Below are 23773 nucleotides of genomic sequence, written 5' to 3' on the forward strand. Positions count from 1 at the left end.
AACTAAGTAACAACACAGACAATTCATAGGAAAGACTTGAAATTTTAACACTTCCAATACATCTGAGGAATGGAAATGGAAACAATCAATTAGCCATCCAACAGGAGCTGCAAGTCAAGGGCTAGCAATGTCAAACAAAATGTGTCTTGGGACACAATTATTGTACCATACTGACAGAGGCTCCTGTCTTTGTGTTCCATCCAAACCTCATGCTCCCAAGGGACTTTTTGCTCATATTAAATTTAAAATCACAACGGTTTGTCAATATTTCTAATAATTTTAGACTATGGAAATTATGAGTCTTCCACGAGTCCACCTCTGAAGCGTACAAAAAGCTTTATAAAGAGCAGTGTGGTTTGATAAGAGCAGTTCATATGCTTTGGCACTAGATGAGCACTGCCCATGCCCTGTCCCACTTCTCCACTTGAAAAGGAAATTTAGTGTAAGGGCAAGGTAAACTTTCCCCCCTTGTCTCAATTAAGAAAGTATTAAAGCCTTGACAAGTTTTCACTCAAGCATTCTGTATTTCCAAGCACACCCATATATCACAGCCTTTTCCACAGGCACTCCATCTTTTGGCTTTTATTCCTCCAGAGTCTGCTATGCTTATTTCACAGTTACATTCAGGATTTTAAAATGCCCACAACTCGTTTTGAGGTTGGCAGCAGACAAGTGGCTTCTGTTTCACCCATGAGCATATGCTGCCTATTTAAACCAGCTTCATTTCCAGTTTACCTTGGACAAAGCCTGGTGCATAGAAGACACCATTCAAGTGGTAATGTATCATCAGCAGGACCTCCTCATTACTCTACAGAGTTCATGAAATCCAGTAACTCATGATGAAATGGAAGCTGCAGGATTGAGCAGAGGGAACAGAAAGACAAGGTCTTGCCTGCTCAGTGAGATCAGCACCAGGAAGAGCTACTTTAGTTCTTCTTGGCGGGCAAGAGAGGGTGAAAAGCACACTCTAGATTTTAACTACAGACATCACATATGGATATCTAAATTATCAGAAAAGCACCAAAACCATAATAATTTATTTGCAAACAATTGAAATCTCAGAGCAAAGGACAGTTAGTTTAGGGACTGCCTGACAGCTCCATCATAATAGCTCATTATTTTCATGCTTTCATAGCCTAAGGACCTCGGGCACATTAACAACAAATAAACTTCTGAGGATAATTAAAACATAACGAGAATTCCTTCCTTAAACGAACACAAGAGTGAAAGCAGAGACTAGTTCCCAACATGCCATACCAGTATGTGACAAAAGGTAAAATCAATGAAGATAACAAAACCCTGGGAGTTGTTTTATTTTTAGGCACCTCCCAACCTTTTCTTCTACTTGCCAGTGTGCCTTTCTGGCTGGCTGAACTAGTTACTCAAAGCACCTGACAGTTTCAGCTGACTCAAGGAACACATTTAAGCTTTATCTGTGCAGCAGAGTTATTTGCATCAACTCGGAGTCTGTGCTTTTGACAGTTGTCTCATTTAATTGAGTAAAAAAAGCTGTCAGTCTAAAGAAACTGAGCCCAAGGTAAACTCACTTTGAACTAACCATCTGCCAGAGCATCTCTCAGGACAGTCAATACTTAAGGATATGGTGAATCCAGTTCTCTGCATCCCTAATTAGATCATTCCTGAATTAAACTGTCAATGGCCCTAAAAATTCTATGTGCACTTTGCAACTACTGAGTTAAGTTTCTTTTCCCTAAAGACAAGCGTTAGGGAAAGCCCACAAAGTCTCTCTGATAACTATTACAGCAGAACAAAAACATTTCCACAACAGATGAAATCCATACAGCCAGCCCCCAAAATATCAATTTCTATGATTATGCTGCTCGAAATACAGGTTTCCATGTTATATCATAGCATTAAAACAAAAAAGCAGCAATATCCCAGAAGAGAGGAGAAAAGCAGATAATATTGCCCTGGGGAAGATTTTTCTTCATTTCCCAGCAGTGCTGTGGATCAGGCCTGGTCAGGGAATTTACTAATTGGAGTGCATAGGCAGGACTCAGTTGTTGCAGGGCCACAGCCTTTCCAGCTGCAGAAGTAAACAAATTAACTCCTTCACATTAGCAAGCCAGAGGATGAAGAACCAGATTTACCACTAATGCAACTCATGTTCCTGAGCCTCCCTGGTAAATACTGCACACACAGCACCCTGCCTGGCACTGCTAAAATAAGATTTCACAGAGCTCTGATGCTCATTATCAATTACAATCTCCACTGTCCTTTCTTTTTTTTTTTTTTTTTTCTGCAGAGGAATAATTTTTAAACTCACTCCTCTATATGGTTTCTCTTGTGTCTAATAATAAGTACTTTCATTTAATTGCTTGCAATTAAGCCTCTTCTGTATGCCTGTTCTCAGAAAACTTGCGGATATGTCATTATCTTTGAAACATCTGTCCTTCTGTCAAACATGACCAAAACTGATGGATTGAAGAATAGCAGTGGGAGGGGAAACACATCTAAAATTGAAATCCCCATGAAAGAATGAGAATGAAAGGAAATATGAAGATGACAACCTTGAGGGTAAGAAGAGTAGGAAAGGAAAATGAATGAAAATATCATACGATTAGTTTATTCACAAGAAACAAACAGAACTTGGAGATCTATCTGTGTTCAGTGTGTTAACTAATCTGCCACTTCAAACCTTCCACCTTTTTTTAAACCCTGCTATTTTCATGAAGAGGCAGATGAAACAACATAGCACTGGAATACAATTATTAGATAGGCTCAAAGCTGCTTGGATCTGGTTTAGCTTCTCTAGAAAGTCTAGACAGACCATTTCAGGAGCTGTAGCTGCGTGCTGGAGAGCTACAGATTAATTCAGCACTCTTAGCAGATGCAAATTAACCCTATTTATCTTTATTTGAGGTTAGAGATCTTAGTGTCCAGTCTTGCACAGAAAACAAAACCCTGAAATCAAGAAGATGTGACTAAAAAGGAGAAGTAATAAAGAAAGCTACTTCTGTGCAACTCCATTTACGATACAAGGGGGGAAGACAGGAAAAACAAAAACTTAACCTCCACAGCATCCTGGCTTATCTAAGAAAACTATTTGTCAGCTAACTGAATTCTCAAATCACTGAAAATTAATTCCACATTTGTAGTTTCTCTGGTATATTCTCAACCCTTTGAAATACACGAGGAATTAATCCATTCAAAGAGGTCTGTTGTTCAAAGCTACCCCTTCTCCCATTTTTTTGAGGAAGGATTCAAGGAAATATAAGAGGCTGGGGTTTACAACATGCATTTTGTACCTGGCCATGACCTGCTAATCTTCAAAGTCTATTGATCCATGAATGTTTCTGGAGTAAAATCATTGATTCTTTAGAGAGCCAGAAAGAAGCAGCTAAAATGAGAATGTCTGGAGAACCTGGATAAATAAATGGTGACATTTCAAATTACTGTAATGAAAGATTTTCAAGCATTAAAATGTAGTATGTATTATGATAATTTCATGAGGATTCCAGGGTTTGATTTGGGGTTTTATTGGTTTGCTTTCTGTTTGTTAGCTTTGCTGGGGTTTTTTAACAATACAGTGGTATAGAAAGGGCCAAATTCTATACTCAGTTATGCAATGTATATATTCTGACAGCAGCTTCCTAAGTGCACGTGAAAGTACATTTAGGCCCTAGAGTCAGCCATAAAAATTTAAATTATATTGCATATATGGAGCTGGAAGTGTCATTCTATCTGAAATATTTCCCAATCCGTAGCAGACATAAATTACTTGAAAATGAAAAATATTACACAGGGCTTGAATAAAAGGAATTTGAAAAGGTCTCAGTTTATAACAATAATTGCATTAGATCTGACACAGACTAACTGCAGTGGACCACCTACTCTCAACATATAGTTTTGGGTTTTTTTTTTGTTCACAAAGGATTACAAGTATGAGTTTCTCTGATTACTGCCTAGGGCTGTAAAGAATGCAACAATCCTAAGAAAGGAAGGACTGTTCCTGCATGAACAAGAAGATGGGGCTGCATCTCTAAGTGAAATGACACTCAACTTTACAGGGTTAATAATGCTCAGGAATTTGAAAATTATGTCCTTTAAAAACACAAAGATCCAGTACTCAACCTACTAACAATTATGTTTTAAATTCTGGCTAGAAGGAAAAAGCAGAAAGGGGTCACTTGGTCTCAATTTGGTTTTGCCCTAGAAGTGCAAGTGGGGGAAGTGCACCCTAAATGAACTCACCTATCTCTAATTCTTTCCTGTAATTCATGCTGGGGAGACAAATTCCTCTCCTTCACCTGGACTGAAGCACCCATGGTGTCAATACGTGAATTTGCATTACTCTAATACAGTGGGGTTGCTTAAATTTGTATGGTTTACAGGAGAGAAACAGGTATGCTCAGGGTGATTTCCTGACTTAATTCAGACATCAATCTTCAGAAGAGTTACCCTCTTGATTGTCCCCTGAAGGTGCCAGCTTCTGTGTGTTAGACAATACAGGGCACTTTGAAGAACTTAGATATACATATCTACTGTGCAAACACCATGGATTGTTAGAGCAATCCTACAGGGGATGACTCCTCCCTGTGCTGCAGTTTGGGTGAGTAAGAGGTATCAATATTGCATACCTGGAGAGAAGTAGTATTTGAACATCCTACCACAGCTATTCACAGTGGAAAGTGAAACACAATAATGCTCTTATCAGCCACGGAGACTTGCTCCTCTCCTTCCAATGCCTTTTAAACAACTAAGAAAGGGAAATGATCAAAACGGGTACTGCAGACTCACCATTTGCAAGGAAAATGCCTGGAGCTTCAAGGCCACTACAGCAGAATAACCGAGGAGCAGAAGAGCTGTGAAGTCTGATTTTGGGAGGAAGCTGGGTAAACACCTTCCAGCAGGGTACTTTGCAACACCCAGTAATGCAGCTGGGAGTCAGCACACAGGGCATTTCTCCATGGCTTACAGTCACTATTATCTACACTAAGCACTTGAAGCCATTGCAAAACATTACTCACTCATTTGGTTTCCAGACATCAGAAGCCTCTCAGAAGAGGTTTCTCTCATCTTCTGCTCTTTCTCGTTCTGTATTATGCAGGTTTTTTGATTTGCCCATTGATCAGCTATGACACAAACAATATTTTCATATTTCTTTCCTCAGCCCAAGCAGGAGCTCCCAGATGCTCTTCAGGATTTATGCCTCCAGAGACAAGCCCCACTCAGGATACCACACCAGGATTTCTCCTCATTTCTGCCAGAACTCTTTAGGGTCATGGGCATACACTGAACCTCCATGAAAGGATCAGGGAAGTATCTCATGTAGGCAGCAGAATACACTCTCTCTTACTTGGCAAATCTAAACTGAAGAGTACTAATCACTCTTGGAGGAAATAACTCTTTATACTTCAGGCTAGACACTTCAGGCAGCCCTACCTGCCACAGAAGGTGCAAATTCCACACATCAGCCTGACTAGGGAAGAAACAGAGCCTACACTGGTGTTTTTTTTAGTTATAACTATTACCTTATCATTTAAAGCAAGAGAAAAAGTAATGACCAAAGTATTCCCACTTCAAGAAGTCCTTATGTACATTGCCATTGGTTTGACTGTGTAGTGTATCAGTGACAATAGCAGCACAGCAACTCATTTTATGAATACTGTCTTTCTGCCTGTAGCAGCCCACAAATTTTATTCTGCTTGTTTGATAAGACTTATTATTTTGTGTTATTTACATTGCATAGCTATTTCATGCCACACAATACTGATCACATATCCAGCACCACCAAGGCAAAAGCAAACAAATACCCAGCACTGCTTTTACTTTTTGTAAACTGTACACAAACTGATTTAAAAGTAAAGGGTTGTGCAGGAAACATTCCAAGAGCCACTGAAACCCCTGAATATGTTTATTGCCACTTCCAGTGAGCAGAGGCCATTCACACAGACTGCACCTGTGGGGCTCTATGGTCTGCTCTCATCTAGTCTAAACAATTAAGTTTCAGAGGATTTCACAAAAAACATTCCTTTCCCTCATGCTGAGTCTTACAAAGAGAATATAAGCAAAAACAAAAGCATTGTTTGCCTCATGGTAAAAAAAAAAAAAAACAAACCCCTCTTGTGATGGTACCTCAAAGCATGGCTGGGCTAGCAGCTCCCCCTTACCAGAGCACTTGTTTCAACTGGGACTTTGCCTAGGAAACATTAGATAGTGCCTCTTTAATATTCAGAATTGGTAGTGACTACTGCCAGCCCATAATCTTAGATGTTTTCAGCAATCAGTTAAAGTTACTTGAAAAAAAATCTGTACATAAAAATGTCTTCAAAGAGACTGGTGCTTATTTTTGTCTAGCCAGAAGATGAGCAAAGCTAAATTTCATTAAACTAACTCATTCACAAAGTTTACTCACCATGAAAAACACTGGCTATAAATGAGGAATAAGACATATAAGAAATAAATAAGTGAGAAATACCTACAGGCAAGAGACGGAAAAGGCTGGAGCATAAGCAGCACAGAGAAGGAAAAGCAAAATAGTTAAACAAAGTTACTCTAACACAAGGCCAGTGTAACACAGCTTATTAACTCTCAGTGGAGGGAGACTTCAATTCCATTACACTTTCAACACAGAACAGCATGCCAGTCAGTAAATAATAACCTACTGGAACATCATTTTTATTAGTTTGATTGCCAGGACTTATCTTCCAAAGACAAAAATCAACACTTGCTCTAACTCTTTCCCAGCTGTTTATCTTTCAGAAGCAGTACTCCAATGCATTCATTCAGCAATTTATGAGCAAACCCGCATCTGCTCCAGTTGTTCACCACATCCATTTTCTGAAACAAAAACATCTTCTTGTCTCCATTAATTGGTCACTAAATTTTGATACCAACAGTGCATCATTTGTTATAATTTTGTCAATTAAGAAAAACCAGCCTGGAAGATAATCTCTACCCATGGGCTATCACTGCATCTGCTGTTACCTGAAACCTTCTTTTGCTCTTTTAGAATGACTTGATGAAACTTCTTGTTAAATGCTTTGAATGGAACTTTCATAGCTTAATTTAGCTGGTTAATTCTACTGAGATAATAAAAGCTGAAAGGATGAGTAACAACGTTTTGGATAATTCCAGTTTCTGAATTCTACTGTGACCCACCCTTAAGGGGAAGGAAGTACCGACCCTGGCACTTCCATCTTCCCAGCTGGCACTCAATCTAAAATACAGGAAAGCTTACAGATCCCAATTATAAAAATGGCTCAGAGTTTCCAAGTGACACAGACCCATAAGGGGAGATGAATTTTCACAACTGTTCCACGAAAGCAAACACAGCAGATGCGTCATTATCAATTAAGCAACGTTCATTTTCTTTTCCTGATGATCCACCTTTCCTCCAGGACTATAAATATTTTAAAGTTTAATATCCACCAGCTCCCACCATCTTCACGCTGGAAAAAAAGCTCTTTTTCTGCTCAGCTCAGAAACGAAAGCTGAAACAAACTGTTTGAATAAATATAAGAACATTTTAGAAATAATTCTTGTGTTAGAAAAATTACTCCCACTTGGGTGTGATAAATGCTAAGAGTAAAATTTCTTCTGCTTCTTTCCACCATACAGAAAAGAAGGAAAGAAATCAATGTTGTTTTGCTGCATATTTAACACATAATATCTTGGTAACACTTGCATTAGGAAGATTCAAACAGCAAGGAGACCAGAAGCTCACCTGATCTCTTGGGATGCAGTACAACCTACTTCAAAAGGACAACATGTAAGTATTGAGGAAGTAAGGAGAAAGAATTTCAACAGATATTTCTACTCCTAAAATGGGAATTTTAATTCAGACATCAGTGATCTCAGGAAAGATGCAAAAATTAGAGAATCAACAGAAACCGAAACCATTTTTAATAGCTGAATATAAAAAGAGTCTTCAGTAGAACTGACAAAATGATGATGGATCAAGCAGCTGAAAATCAACTGACATAACAGTGATGAGAATTAATGGAGAATCATTACATTATTAACAGGATTTGCACGATGCCTCAATTCAAGCTCCTCATACTAAGACTGGAGGGGTATTGTTGATATTTGGCCTGGAAGTTCAGTTCCATTTCAAACCTACTGCTGAATTTGAGCTGTATTTGAAACATGAGGTGTACCATGCACAGTGCAATATTCAGTATGGGAATTGTTGCTTTGAGGGTTGACATGAGAAGAGTCCATTTCAACTGACAGCCAAGATTCCATCTCCTCTCCAGCTTCTGAAGGGTACACAAACCTCCTTTTTACTCCAAAGTCAATCAAACACAGCCTTCTCCAGTGCTGAACACATGAATTAAAAAGCAGATCTCAGGTTTGTCTCTCTGGCTAAAGCCCACAGCAGTGATCCATCTCCCCTTTGCTGGAAAAGGTTCACTTAAATACAGCTTCAGACTGGAACTAACAACCAGATTTCCTTTCCCATTTTAACAATCACCTGTCTCAGCAAGATACTGCTAATAAAAAGCTGAAAGGATGACTAACAATATTTTGGGTATCTCTAGTTCCTGAAAGTGCCTTTGGATAAAATTTGCCCTTAATCCTTCTCTGTAACACAACCGCATACTAGCAACTCAAAGTTACATAACACACCGTGTTTCAATTCTTTTCACATCTCACATCTGAAACTCCAGCTCACATTAAACAGTCTTTGATGGTTAATGATACCATGGAGCCAACACTCACATTTCAAGCTCAGAACCCACAGCAGTGTCGGGTGTGGCCACAAACCAGAGCCTTCCCACCAGCCTTTGGTCCCTGAGTGCTGCCGTGGTCACCTCACGCACAGGAGGAGAACACAGCTGTGCACTGGGGGAAGGAGATCCAGAGAAAATGAGGTTTTAAAGCCCAAGCATCCCTTTCAGCTTCTAGGTATGGATTTGACCATACCTAGAACCGCAGAGACACTGCTGGCAAGGAATTCAGACACAATTTATGGCTCTTGCTTTGCACTCTCCTGCAAGACCTTTGCCTCTTGGTAACTCAATGGCCACAGTGAGGATTCTTATCAGGGACAGCAAACTGAATTCACCTCTTGCAGCACAAAAGAATATAAAGTATGGACATTTCAGACCCCTGTCCCACCATACTGAGCAGAGCAAGTCTGGACACCTGGATCCAGGTGAACAAATGGGATAGTCAGAAAAGCACATCACATCCACACCACATCCTTCCAGTCTCAACATGTGAGGTTTGAAACAAATGTGAAGGAATGGATACCCTCCCATTTGGAATACTGATGGAATACTAATATTTGAATTGGAATTCAAACAGCAATAGGAAACAAGTTAATAACCACATCTGGCTCATTGGAAGGAATTTTCCCTCCACACTGTCTTTAAGGAAAATGTTAAGAGGCTAATTATTATGGCAATGCCTTGAGTAAAGTGTTTTTACATGTAACAGGAACTTCTCCACAGATTAGAAGCCTACCTGATTTTGCAAAACTAAGTGATTGCCATATTGCTATTAACTGCACATTAGAAGACAAATTACAAATAAAAGTGTAATCTCTAAAAGTTGGCAAGTAGAGTGCTTAGTCCTTAATAAAGGCTGGTGGAAGTCATGCAGAATAGCTTCATATGATTGAAATCTAAAGTATGTTTTAAATTTAAATTACCATCAAGGTATTAAAAATCTCTAATGCTTTAATTTTAATATAGTATTCACTATACATTCTTGGTTTATGTCTATAAAACTTTCCCCTCACTAAGGTCCAGTTATAAATCTCTCTGCTTTAAATATGGAAAAAAAGGGGAAAATAGCAAAAACAGGAAAAATATGGAAAAAAAGGGCAAATCAAAAGCAATGTGTTCACATCTAAAACATTACACTGTAATGTAGAAATAATTTCTTTTATGGAGAAATATCACATAGAGATGTCAGGATTACAAAAAAACTTCAACAGCTTACATTTACATTTAAATGTGGTTGCAAAAATCAGACACTACCAGAGACAGACTAAAACCAAGTTTCTCTGTGCTACTCTGGTCAAAGTACGCTGAAAAATACCTGTAACACATAAGGATTTCCACCAAAAGAAGGAGTACTGCTTACCTCCTACTCCTGCCATTCATCTATTTTTTATCAAGTTTTAATACATAACATACTGCAAAATGTTTTTGTGGAACACCCCAGGTCTGTAGTGTCCAGTTTGCTGGTGAATCTGAAGTCTGTCATATAAATAAATATAAATATAAAACCATGTAACCCCACTGAGCAGCAGTGGTATAACTGCACCTTGGTAAGGGCTAAGCAGAGACAGATCCCTGCAATCTCCTGAGGATTGTTAAGCACTGCCTGTAGAGCAGAGCCTCTGCTAACACAGCAATGACAAATAAAGTTGCTGTCCTCCCCAGCCCCCACTACCTCCAGCACATCAAGCTATAACTCAATAGAGGGGAATTTTTAAGGAAAAAACCCAAAACAATGATGCTGGTTTTGCTACACGCAGCAAACTGATAAATGCTCTCTTCTGCTGGCATGGCTGCACCCACACCAGCAGTTCAGCCTGCAGTGTCAGGGAGAGTGTGGAATATTCAACTTCTGTGCCAACAAAACCCACAGGTATCCCAGAACACGTGCATGGAGCTGGTCTGACAAAAGGACACCTAGACCAGATGCTGGGCAAGAAGGAAAACCATTAAGGCGCAGCTGCTGCCTCCTCATCCAACATGGACAGAGGGAAAAATGCCAAACTTCTTCAAACCTGTCCTTCTGGGGGACATGAACACCTCAAAAGTCAAACTTTCAAGCACCTTAATAGCACTTCAATGGTCTGGTGCTGCTAACACAGACAGGGAAATAATGGGCCACCTCTCTTACTCCTTCTGCCTTTTTGAGTACCCACCATGTGAACCTCAGCACATCTCAGCACAGAGCTCCATAGAGTGTGGCCCACAAGCACTTCCAACACTTCTCAACATTGATCATGACCTGAACAGACCTGAAAGAGCAACATTTCTGATGCAGCAACATGCAATTCCTTATTTCCATGCAGGGAAATAAGAGGAATAAAATAATAATAAATAAAGGAATGAAATGGGAACAGAGTCCAGAATCCATAAAATGCTCACTCTGACATCCCACCTTTACTCTGTCCCCTCTCACACTTTACAGTGTCCCCTCAAATATATTAAAATAACATCTGATGCTTTAATTAACTTGCTGCCCAAACACAATCTTAGGCACATCATGTCCACAATAAATTCATCATAGCTTTAGACATTTTTGTGACAAATACCACACAGGTAGGAGAACAGTTCCAAAATATCTTGGAATGTTATGACACTAAGATTTAAGTAAGTCAGTATAAATAAAATTACTGCTGTAACTAAAATATATTCTGCTCCTAAGGGAGAAAGGACACAAGACAGGAATTCAAGACAGAGAGTAACATGAATCCTGAATTTCATGTGTACCATCACTTCACTACTTTTTAAAGTAATTTCTCTTAAAAACAAAAAACAGTTGGTAGTAGCCTCTAATATTGTGTTTAGTGCTTTTCCAAAGAACCCAAATTCTGTCCCAGGACTGCCTACCTCGAAGTAAATGCAGCCCTCAAGTCACTGACAGGGGTTTGAAGAGGAACTTCTGCAGAAATGCCTCACAAATTAATGCCAAATGACAACAGGTACCTTAGTAGAAACTACCAATCCCAAGCTCTTTCCCCCAAATAAAAGCACTAGGGAAAACAGTAGAAGCCTTTTCAAGAGAAGCTTGGAACTTACCATCTCACCATTTAGGTGACAAGATGTGTTTGCCTCATAGAGTCCTCACAGCACCCCACAGTTAGTTCACAACTCTTTTTCTTTCCTCTATTTTTTTTCCAAATATTTGCACTGCTGCTGGACCATAAAAACAGGCTTTCATTTTAATCTGCTTAACACACTGTGGGAAAGGGCTTCTAATTTCACAGGACCGAGATAAGACAAATAATTCATATAACACATTAGCACAACATCTGTGGCAAAAGAATTTAGTCAGAGCTCATTGGAAACAATAGGGTGCTGAAGCAAATCTGAGGCAACTGTCTGAGACCACACCATGCACTAAAACACATTTTATTACATTCCACAGCAAAGACAAGATCACAGAATAAGAATATATTAATTGTACAGAGGAAATAAGGCAGTAAATTCCCCTCCCCTCAGCAGACACTGTAGCTTCCCCCACTACTCCAGTCCTTTTGCAAATGTTTGGGGGTTTTTTTCCAGGCCATTTTCCAAATCAGTCATCTTTCTTTTGTGCCCTTTCATTACACTTCTTCCTTAAGTTCCACATCTTTCTTTTACTGTTCATTACCCAAAACTACCCTGCTCCCCCTTTGGCTTCATTTACTTCCTTTCTGGGTTTGTTTTTACATTTTCTATTGCTGCCTTTCCAGAGCCAAGTTTGCTTCCAGTGTGCGTTCTGCTGTGTGCAGAGAAAAGCAATGCAACAAAATATTTTCAGTATATTGGCATGAGTCCCCACCTCGCCACTTGTGATCATTTGCTCTCAAATCCCTAAAGACATTCTGCTTTGAACCTCTGCTGTGGCAAAGAAAACAAAGGATACGTGGAAGAAATTCTGAGGAGACTTGCCAATTGCAGAGATCTGTGACAAGCCATTTCTGCAGTCTCTAAAGTGGGCTGGAAACAACAGGAAGGTGGACTTGGGAACGCTGGAAACCCAACACTGAGGCCAAACACAGCTTGCTAAATGGAAGCTCCTGGTTATCTGTAAACCTAGCTGCTCTGCTAATCCTGCCTTCATCCACAAGCTTTTGTCCTTATCCTCTCTAAGGTGAATGTTGTATGGGGGAGTGTTTCTTCAGAGAATTGAAACCAAAGATTTTAGTGACAGACTGCCTTGAGCACTGCTGGGGAAAGTTACTGACTGGCTAGAGTTTTGGAAGGATTTTGCTTCCGTTTCAAAAACAAAACAAAAAATCTTCCCTTGTCCTTTCGCACAGCCTTGGATTCTACACTGCATGTCACACTAAAGCACCTCTGGGATACTGCTGACCTGCCCTGGAAATTTCAGTGGGGTATTATTATACAAAAAATTAACTGCAAGTTTTCATGAACTAGAACTGTGAATCTCTAAAAGGAGGCCAAGTGGTATAGTGTGATTTACTCAGGGAAAAAAAAAAAACAAAAACCAAAACAAAACAGAAAAATAATTCTGTTATGATCAAACCATGTTAGAGGCAGCCAATATCGAGAGAGAAATGCCAATAAGGCAGGCCACCTGAACAGTCAGCTTATTAAATTCTCTGAAGCAAAATCCCTACAATCAGTTCACCATTCCCTTCATTTTTTTCCATCACAAAACAAAAAAGACTTTTTGATTGTTTTAAGAACAGAGCTAAGATGTCAGTGGCTACAAATTAAAACCTTTAGTATACTTAGCAAACACACTCCATATACAGCAACAGACAAGTGCAACTCAGGTTCTGTACCTGAGGAAATTCTTGCTCATCTCCTAACAGCTGTTCTGAAGTAGGAATAGAAATTCTTCTCCAGCAATGAAGCCACAGTATGATCCTGAAAGCAAAATTATAGCAGGGTAACAATGTATCTGCCAAAATAATTACAACTGCTCACCCAGCCCTATCTACCGTGAAAACTACAGTTAATTCATCTTTTAGTTGAATTAATCACCCCCTGGTTTTACTACTGAAGTACTACCACTGACATCAACAGAACCATCCAGGATGTTCAGTATTAAGCACACACATCAACAGTCACAGGATCCAGACTTCTGCCAGGAGAGCAGAACACCTCTAATAGTCAAGGGCAGCTTTCGTGCTGCCAACATAGGACTGACCTAATCTGATCTCTGCCAGATTCACAATCATGAAAATCAGATCACTTCTTAAAAATACACCTGATTCCAGCAGAAAATTACAGCATTAAGAGTGCTGAGTGGAAATGAAATCTGTAGAAGCAACGTAGTGGTTTGGTTTTTTAAAGACTCTCCAAGTGCAAGGCCTGTCTGGCTGTTGATGGATTGGCAGGACTGCCAAGGGACTGAAAGTACACCACCACTGTACATTGCTTTGTCCATTATTCCTCCAAGCACCAGTCCTGGAAAGAGTTGCTTTTGTGCTCTAACTGACTTCCATGTGTTATCTAGAAGCACTCTGACTCCACACAAGATGTCAACAGTTCAGAGTATACTTCATTGGAGTTTTTAAAAGGCCTCTCTAACAACCCCAGCAGTAAAGGACCCTTTCCTAACTTCTATAATGACAACGCAAATGACTAACAAAACTCCTCTTGAAGATTACACAAATGAAGCAAGACTCAGACAGAGGTTTCTTATATGCCCTAGTTTCCTTTGAGATTGGTTTAGTTTTATTTTATTTTTTAATATACAAAGGATTTAGGAGATGCTTTATGCTGACAGGTTTCTTACTTCAAGTAAAGTATTAGCAAAAGCTGTACTTTAGCCTGTCTTATCAAATTTCAAGACTTCTTACAAAGAAATAGTTTAAACCTTACCTTTCTGCCCTTAGTTAAAAGATGTAATGCAGGAGAGGCCTCTGATTTACATTTGGTACAGACTTTGGCAAAGTCATCTATTAGTTCATAAAAAGGCATTCTTTCTTACCTCTACATTTGAAGAGAAACTCTGAGGGGAAATCCTACTTTAATAAATAAAAGGAATAAAATAAGCCCCATAATCAGTATTTCACAAGTCTTGGCCTTGGTTTTATCCTTGACTGTATCTAACAGACCTTGCTTCAGCGCCAAAACAGTCAGGCCAAGCTCTACTAATACATAATTTAAAATTTCCCAATGGTGTCTACAGTTTTGCATATATATTTATTTCAGAAGTGCATGGTATGTACTTCTACCTAACTATGGAAAAAATTCCTCTCTCACAGGTCAGGAGCTGGCAAAGCTATTGAAGGCACATCAACAGCATTTTGCTACATGATCTGCTTCTGGGGTTTGATTTTTGTTTTTCCTTCTGTCTTCTTTCAGCCATATTGTCAAACCTAGCTGCAGAGTTCCAGGCCATATATTCCCCATTCTTCACACAAACCACCTCTTTGGACAAGCATGCCATTTTAAAAGATATTTATAAGTGTAATAAAATAAATTTAAAATAAATTAAAAAAAAAAAAGGGAGACGGGATTCTCTGTCCAACCTCCTTCTAGGAGTTATAATTTCCATCACCTCTGCATATTAAATACTTTCAATACATTTCAGCAGTTGCAGAACTAAAGCAGACAGACATATTGTTAATTAATGCTGTAAATACCCCACAGTCTGTACGAAATGAAACATTTAAAAAGAACAGCAGCACCACAGTTTTTCACCCCATGATCACTACACCTGCCTCATTAATCTCCTGCACCCATGTGAAGTAAATACATAATACAACTACAAACTAAAAATCAACAAAGCCTTTATAACGGTTTAATTTGATTCTGCAAGGGAGGTTATCATAATCCAACTCTGCTTTCTCACATTCTGCTGGCAATTTCTCTCAGCTCAGTTTCCACACTAACTTTGTTCTCCATCTCACAATCTATCATGCTGTTATAATGCCAGCTCAAACGCTGTTTGTAACAGCGCAGCAATTTCTCTGAAGTTGCCAGCTTCATAGTGTGTTCCTTCAGAAGTGCATGGAAATTATTAGATTAAATTACAAATGAAAGACTCTGCAGTTGGTCATTATTACTAGGACATTTATGTACATTCAGTTGATCAGGAATTTTGACTTCTGTTCCTTTGCAGATCTTCTGTTTATACTCTGTTCTGCCAGATTACATGGGAAGTGAAATTGAAGACAACTGGAAAAGAGCTGTATTTTCCCCACAGTCACCAATATCCTCACAAGACAAGGCTTGACACCCACCTCCTCCATTCCCTACTGGCTTAGCGTCAAGAGATCCCCTAAAACCATTTTTAAAACCTCTGTGACTACAAGCACATTTCACAGACAGCAACTCACTATTTAAGGAATTCACCAGAAAAGAAATTTGCTTTACAAAGCAAGACCTGCAACATCCCAGGCATCCCCCCTGGTTTGTAAGATTTCACATACCAGCATGGAACCAAACAATTAATACATCCAGAAATACCTGAAAACATTGATCATTCTGCAACTGGTGATCACAATAGGGTAAGCAGCAGGATCTTCAATTATCTCACTGCTGGGGGTACCATTTTCAGGAAGGTATTTCAAACCAATTTCTTGACCATACATTGCCACTGAAAATATCTAGTAATTTTCTACAGGAATAGAGCTGTTTGACCCAATTCCAATGCAGATAATTATATTATCTGTATCCAGAATCCCTCTGAGTGTTTCAATCAGGTATGGTATTCTTCACTTTCCGTTCTGATCTGCTTAGCATGGCTGAGCACCATTAAACAGCTGTCAGATTCCACACAAGAAGTGGCTGGATTTCAGTAATAAGCAAAATGGTTCCCAAAAGTGTTAAAAACACCTGGGGATCCTTCCAAATGAGCAGTGCAATGAGGCTAAACTATAGGATTAAACTGCTGTAAAATAAGCCCCACAATTTCTTCATGAAAACACACACCCCAATACACTCAGTCTCAGAAGAGCTCAGTTGTTGCCAAGAATGAAACATACCTAGATGAGACTTCAGATAACGGTATGAGGAATAATTCACAACCTTTACATTCAAGAAATTAGACAATTAACTCCTCCTGACACACAGCCCAAGCTGTTCTCATGTTTCTATCAGCACAGACCATCTACAACAGATATGCTGAAGTGCTAAACTGTGAGTCATTGAACAGAGCTCGCTGTTAGTTCAGCTATCACAAAATAAAATACCAGGCTCTTCTTCATTTTCAGTCCACAGAGGTTTTATAGAAAACATTTAAAGAAGCAAGTGAGCTAACTGATCGTGAATACAGTTACTTAGAAGTGAAAAGAAGGTTTCTAATCATCAGACAACAAAGCTGTAGAGGAGCCTCCTATCAGGACACCAGGACCAAAAAAAACCCCTAAGAACCCCCAAAACAAAGTGGGATCTGTTTTTGACACCAAATGTGCAGCATGGGTCTGGTGACAGCAGGGGATTCAGACTCTGCTCTGCAGGGCCCTCCTCTGCACACCTGTAAAAATCTGTGCAGGTAAGGATGTGTGACCTGTCTGCCAGTTGTGAGAACATATAAAACCAACAGCTTTGTACAGTACATTTCCAGAAGTGATTATCAGGGCTACAAAGACAGCCTCAGCAATAGATGAAACACAAAATACTGGAAAAAAGAGTCAAAGAAAACAAGACAGCAGAAAACAGCATATGAAGTGAGGATGCTTCCACACATTGAGTAAGTTTCTTCAACACTTTACCCACCAGAACTTCCTCTTCTGCCAAAGCCACGGAAAACTGCAGAACCTCCACAACAAATCCAGGTCCAGGTAAAAGTGTGACAGAGAAAAATAATTCAGCTTCTCTTGAGAAGCAGACTCTGCTCCCTATCCAGCATCCCACCCAAAGGCCCTGGGCTGCCAGGCAGCCTCTTGCCGAAAGGCCAGGATGGACAGACAGCTGAGGGGTGACAGCTGCCTTGCAGCACGGGAATGGAAGGGCCTGAGCCGAGTGCATTGGTGCATTTTGACAGCTCCTGTGAACTACCTGGGCCCAGCACTCCCCTTTGCCTGCTGCAGAAACAGCTGTGTGAGAGCAGCTGCAGCTGCCACTGCAGCCCCTTTGCTCCCCGAGCAGCAGCGAGAAGCACAGAGCCTGTGAGCAACCCCCAAGCTGCACAGCACCCACACTTCCAGGGCATTCAGATATACTTCAAATTTATTTTTTTTCATTTTTTCAGTATCTGTTCCTACAAGTGCCTGTCACTGAAAACATGCTCTTAAAAATATTTCAGTAAAGAATGGATCACCTATTCACAAATTAATTTCAAGAGTGACACAGATATCACAGTAATTTAAAACGAGGGTGGGTTTTTTCCCCTTTTCACTGGGATAATTCTCATATTAAATCCAGCAAAATCGACTGAGTCATTTCAGGTTTTCCCCAACATGTATTTTTGTAGCTTAAAAACAAATATCAGAAGGGAAAAAGAAAAAAAAAAAAAACCTCTCAGAACTGAAATTGCTCCTTCCATTCAGATGCAGGGCTGTAACCAAAACTGAAATTGTCACACAGCCCGTTAATCTCCATTACAAACTATGTTCTTTATTTAGTAAAATTACAGCATTTGGTTGAATGATAACAGTATTTACATACTGGTTTATGAGCTCCTGAGATGTTTCTCAAGCAAATAAAATAAGAGAATAGGTTACGGTTTATTGGAATAAGAGAACTGCATTGTTCCTAGGAGAACAACATACTGCTGCTATTATTGCTCCTATGCTACAAACGTTTAAAACAATGCTGTACTTTAAAGGATTCAAAGCACATATCATCTTCCAGAATAGGACTAAATCAGTGGTGCATGCAGAATAGTCCCCAGTGATGGCAAAGGCAACCCAAAGAATCTACAGAAAGCATCCAAATTTACAAAATTCAAAGAGTCCTCCTAAAAACAACTTGCAAAATTTTGCATTGTGGCTAAGCTCTGTAGAATAGTCTAAATCCAGAAATGGATAAAATCTAGGAAAAAAAAATATTTCCAAAGAAAGGACCACCACAAACCTATTGTTGTCACTATTAATGATGTTACATCCCTACTTGTGGAGCATCACCCAAATTTAAAAAAAAAGCACAAAAGCAATATGCCACAATCTACCAGCAGAGACAGGATCAGGATAAACAGAGGACATCCAAAGGGCTCTGGAAAACACCAAATACACTCAGAACTTCATCAGCAAGAAAAGAAGAACAGGTACCTACATAGCTGCAGTTTTCAATTATTAAATATTAAGCATCATAAGTATTTCCATATAGCATCATCCAGTGATGTAAGAGCTGTCTTAAATATTTTTCAGCAAGACATCCTCTCTTGACTTACCTCGGAGACCAAGAGCTCAATTCCATACAAACTAAGCATTTTCTAGCAGATTTAAAAGCTTTTTATGTACTTTGCTTTTTAATGAGACTGTAGTTTCTACTAAAATAGAGTTTATTCAATTACAACTATTTCTAGGGGAACTAATAGAACATTAAGCCTGAGATTGCAGCATGGGTAGAACTCAAAGCCTGCAAAGTGAAATAAATGTCACTAAAAGCCACAGTCCAGGGCCAGAGCTGGTGAGGGAAGCATTCCTTCTACCAAGCATGGCAAACCACAAACCCTTGTTGCAGAACACACACACACACACTCTCAGACTGAAATCCAACCTGCTGGTCAGTGACTGGTCTTCAGAAAATTTTAACAACTACTGTCAGCAGTAAAAACATCCCTCTGGGGGAAAACCAGGCCTTTTAAATCCATTTCCTGCTTTTTTCCAGTATGGCGACAATTTCCTAACAATCAGTTTTCATATCAGACTGCAGGGAATTTTTTGAAGCATGCAAGTATGCATGCATGCCCCCATACATTAAATATATCACATAACAACTCCCCATTTGAAAAGTGCTTTTGGTAACTCAGAATTTATGCTTTCAAGTATTCTATGCAGCAACAAAACCAGCACAACCTCTGCAAAATAAAAACCAAGTTATGTAAGGATCTGGCGGTACACACAGGTTTGCATATCAAGCAAAAAAGCATTCTGAAGTTATAATATTATAATAACTAAAGCTTCACTTTAGAATTTATTCCACTTTCCCCAATTCTCCATCAACAGTCCTCTCTTTAATTTTGTTTTCCTCATTCCTTATGTACACTGGTTATTATAAACCCTGACGTATCAAAGCAGCTTTTCAGTGTGTGCAGCTATGAAAATGAAGGATATGAAACTAATATTTGCAGTGTTTGCTGAGTCAAAAATAAGGATTTTGACAGTTAGAGAGATGTATAAATGTGTACATATACCTAAATGTCTATGTATTTGTATCTATCCTCTACACAGCTCACATGGGAGTCCAGAGCTGCCTGCTTACAACACATGGCAGAATTGGGACCCAAACAAGTAAATTTTTGAACTCAATACACAGCTGAACATATGAGCTTAAAAGGTAACAGTTCTAAAAATAATTTCACCTCTACTAGTCACACATTAAGGTCACATTGTTGCCATAATATATAAAGGACCCTATTAAAAACAAAAAGGCAAGAAATCAAGTGCTATTTCAATAGCTTAAAAAAAAATTTTAAAAACCCCAAACCTACAAGTCTACAGGGACCCCTAACACCTAATCCATCCATCAAGTCCTGACTTCAAGGAGGTCAAAATTGTTGTCATTGTCATGTTTTCCTGTGTGGTTCTGTACCTCCAGGTTTTAACTATTAGGAAGGCACAATCAGCTGGTGTGTATTGTATAGGTCAATTTACTTCCAATACACTAATTTATGCAACATTAGCACAGAATGCCAGCTACAATTCTCTTACTGTTTGCACTCTAGGAGTAGACTTGTATTTTCTGCCAACTCCATTACATCATCCGAGAAAACCCAAACACTTTTTTTTTTTTCCCCCAAATCCCTGCCACTCTCCTTTTCCTTCTCCCCACTCCCTTCCCAAGCCCTTCCAAACCACACGCCAATTACTGCCGCGAGCTTTATTTCGCTCTGCAGCCCGCACAGCCCCGGCGCGCAGGGCTCTGGCCATTGTGTGCCGGGGATGCCTCCATCACTGACCTTCGCTTTCCCACTCAGCCTGTTACATAACGCAGTGCCTGCCTGCGTGCGGCCACTGGGAGCCCGGGCGAGCGGCGGCGTGTGCCTGGAGTGCCTGGCCCCTGCTCCTTCCCCTTCCCCAGCGAGGCCCGGGGGAGGAGGGACATGTGGGTCAGCAGGTTAGCAGTACCAGAGCCCGAACGATTCGGGACCGCCAAGAAAACACTCTCACCGCCGGAGCCGCCCGGGCTTCCCAGCCCCCCCCCCCCCGCCCCCCCTTTTCGCATCCATACAGAAGCGACAGCCGAGTGTTACATAATTTATGGGATCCCAAAGTTGCCCCCCTCCCCAAAGGCGGCGTAGCCGGCTGCCCGCTCCCTCCCGCCGGCCCCGCACCCCGGCAGCACCATCTGCCCGCGCCGCCGGAGCGCTGGGCCGGAGAGCCGGGAGGGGGGGGCGTTGTGTAACACCCGCGAACTACGGCCGGCTCCGCAAACATCCAGAAAACTCCCCGAGAAATTAAGGAAATTTTCTCCAGTGTTTCTGATTAACCTCGTTACATAAGGCGCTTGCATTCCAAATCCACTCTCGCAAGCTCTAAATATACCCCGCGCAGCCAAACGCTCCCTGCGCACACGCCCGTGGCCACCCGGCCTCCTCCGGCCGAGCCCGCTCCTCCTCGCCTCGGCATCCGCCGAACGGCGCGCTCCCTGCTCGCAAATCGCCTCTAATTAAATGTTTCGGCGTGTGACATCTCGATGGCTTTTACTGTACGCGGATTCCCTGAGTGGGAAGCTGCCTGGGAAGGGGGGGTGTGGCCAAAAGGGGAAAAATACTGTAAAACACAAGCCAACACATGATCAGCCATATTCCAACCTACAACCCGAACCCCCTCCGTCCGAGCAGAGACGGTCTCGCCACCGCCGGCGGCCGGGCATCGCTGCCCCAGCCCCGCCGGCGGCCGCCGAGGGGGCTGCGCTCCCGCCGGGCACGTACTTTTCTCCGCCCGTCATTTCTTTCAACAGCCGTGTGTATTATTACATAGCGTTATTTAATTCATTTTTACCCATCACCGAGGGATTTTACCGAGCGAAGCCTCTCTAGCGCGCTCCCCCTCTTGTAGGAGCAACGCTTCATAAATTATTTACAAGTAATTAAAGCCGCAGCCTCCTCCCTCTCTCTCGCACGTCTCGGCAAACTCCGGCGGCGTTTGAAGCCGGGCCCCGCTCCGTGGCCGCGGCGGGAGCAGCCCGCCCCGCACGGCCCCGCACCGCTCCGCCCGGCAGCGCGCAGCTCTCCCGCCGCCGGCGCGGCTCGGGCGCTGCCGCGGCTGACGCCAAACTTCAACCGCCCTGAGCACCTCCAGAGCCGACCCGCACGACTCCGGGGCGCAGCCTGAGGCAGGAGGGCTTTGACAGCTGGCGGCAGAAAAGGGGGGCTCGTGTGTTCGCAGCGTTTTATTCGGGGGCCGGCGGAGAGCGGCAAGAGAACCCCCGGGCTCACGGAGACCCTCTGCGAAGTTGTGCACCCTCAACAACAGCAGCTACGAGATCATCCGCTCCGCGATGAAATAATTTTTAAGATACACTTAAATGAATTAAGGGAAAACAGCGCGCAACAGAGTGAATAAGTCACCCGCAAACCGCAAATCTCCTGTTTAATCACAGATCCCCCATTCACAACAAGCCACAGCACACCAGTTGAGAAACTGTCAAAAGGAGACAGACGAGGGGGAGAAAAAAGGGGGGGAGGAAGGACACTGCAGCTTTAAAAGTTTGTTCCCTTGAATCCCAATACTCCTCTGTTGCTTTATATATTTATAAAATTATGTAATTTCAGGGGCACAGTACCCATCCGGATACCACAGGCAATAAACGAGAGGGACAGGAAAGCACCAAACGCCGCTCAATATTTTCATTGCATTTGTCCCTCCTCCTGCAGCAATTAAAAGAAGCTATAAAAGTTTGCAAGGTTTTGCAGGGGGTAGAAGCCCGGCTTGTTTGCGTGCGCGGCTTCAACAAGCACGAGCAATAAACCAGGGGATTAAATTGCTGCATTTCCCCCTTCTCTCTTACCCCCCTCTTCCTATTCCCACCCACCCCCCGATCCCACTCCCCCGGCCCCCTCCCCCTTCCCCAAGTCTCCCTACCTCTGCTGCTGCTGCTGCTGGAGTAGCTCTGCCTGCGGACGGGAGCCGGCGCATCGCTTTTCCGGGCAGGCTCCAGGTTCACCGGGGTGTCCCTGGCGCCGGCGGCCGCCTCGGAGACGCTGCTGCCCGGCTCACTGGCTGCTGGATCGGGGGCTGCCGGAGCCGACTCCATGTTTTTCCCAATGTAGATCGCTTGGAGATGGCGAGCTCCTACACTCCCTCTATCTTCTGTTTCCAGCGCAACTCTATGGTAGGAAAGCAGAAGGGAGAGAGCGAGCGTGATCCAGATGGGATGTGAGCTTGCCTGGCTGTGACCACAAGCAGCGCTAGCGAGAGCTGCACACCCCCCCGCCCCCGCACGGACCCGCGCCCGCCCAGGCAGCGCCCGGCTCCGGAGGGGCGGCGGCCGCGGGGTCCCTGCGGCCCCCGAGCGGGGCCGGGGCCGCAGAAGGTGCTGCCATTGCCCAGGGCGGGCGGGGAGCCAGCCCGACCTCCGCCCGGGCCGGCACCGACGGCTCGGCGCGATGGTGGGGCCCGGCCGGCAGGGCCAGCGGGCCCGCGAGGAGCTCCCCTCTGCAGCCCCGGTACCAGCGGGAAGAGCTTCCACGCAGGGCTGTCTTCCCTCCCCCATGACTGTTTCAGCTGAAGCCGCATCAGAAGATGCCAGCTGTATTAAGCGTCTCAAGACCCACATGTTTAGCAGCCACGCAGCCGGAGAAGGCAACATTTCAGACAATACCTCTCTCTCAATGAAGTGCGCTTTGACATAGAACAAAAGGTGACTAGCAAGGTGCCAGAAAACCTCCAGATCTGGGCTGACTTCTGCAAGCACCCTTGTACAGTTCACAGTCTCAGTAATGGTCAATTCCTTGTCCGCTGCCTGATGTTAAAATCCAGTTAACAGCTGCCACAAACACACCCTGGAGAACACATCGCTCCTGTACAACAGAGGCCATGTTTCAT

At 42.2% G+C, this 23773-nt stretch overlaps 1 protein-coding gene across 2 annotated transcripts in view; it reads right to left on the bottom strand.

Moving 5' to 3' along the window:
* The window catches only part of RORA (RAR related orphan receptor A), a 341873-nt gene extending 318781 nt beyond the window's left edge, over positions 1 to 23092 (bottom strand). For both annotated transcript variants that reach the window (XM_041468770.1, XM_041468768.1), the window contains exon 1: positions 22811 to 23092. In XM_041468770.1, coding sequence (XP_041324704.1) covers positions 22811 to 22982 — 172 coding nt within the window. In that variant the 5' untranslated portion in view covers positions 22983 to 23092. The remainder of the gene's footprint in view (positions 1 to 22810) is intronic.
* Between the last annotated feature and the right edge of the window lie 681 nt (positions 23093 to 23773).

This window comes from Pyrgilauda ruficollis, unplaced genomic scaffold (assembly GCF_017590135.1).
Source record: "Pyrgilauda ruficollis isolate IOZ18807 unplaced genomic scaffold, ASM1759013v1 scaffold23, whole genome shotgun sequence".
Taxonomy (NCBI): domain Eukaryota; kingdom Metazoa; phylum Chordata; class Aves; order Passeriformes; family Passeridae; genus Pyrgilauda; species Pyrgilauda ruficollis.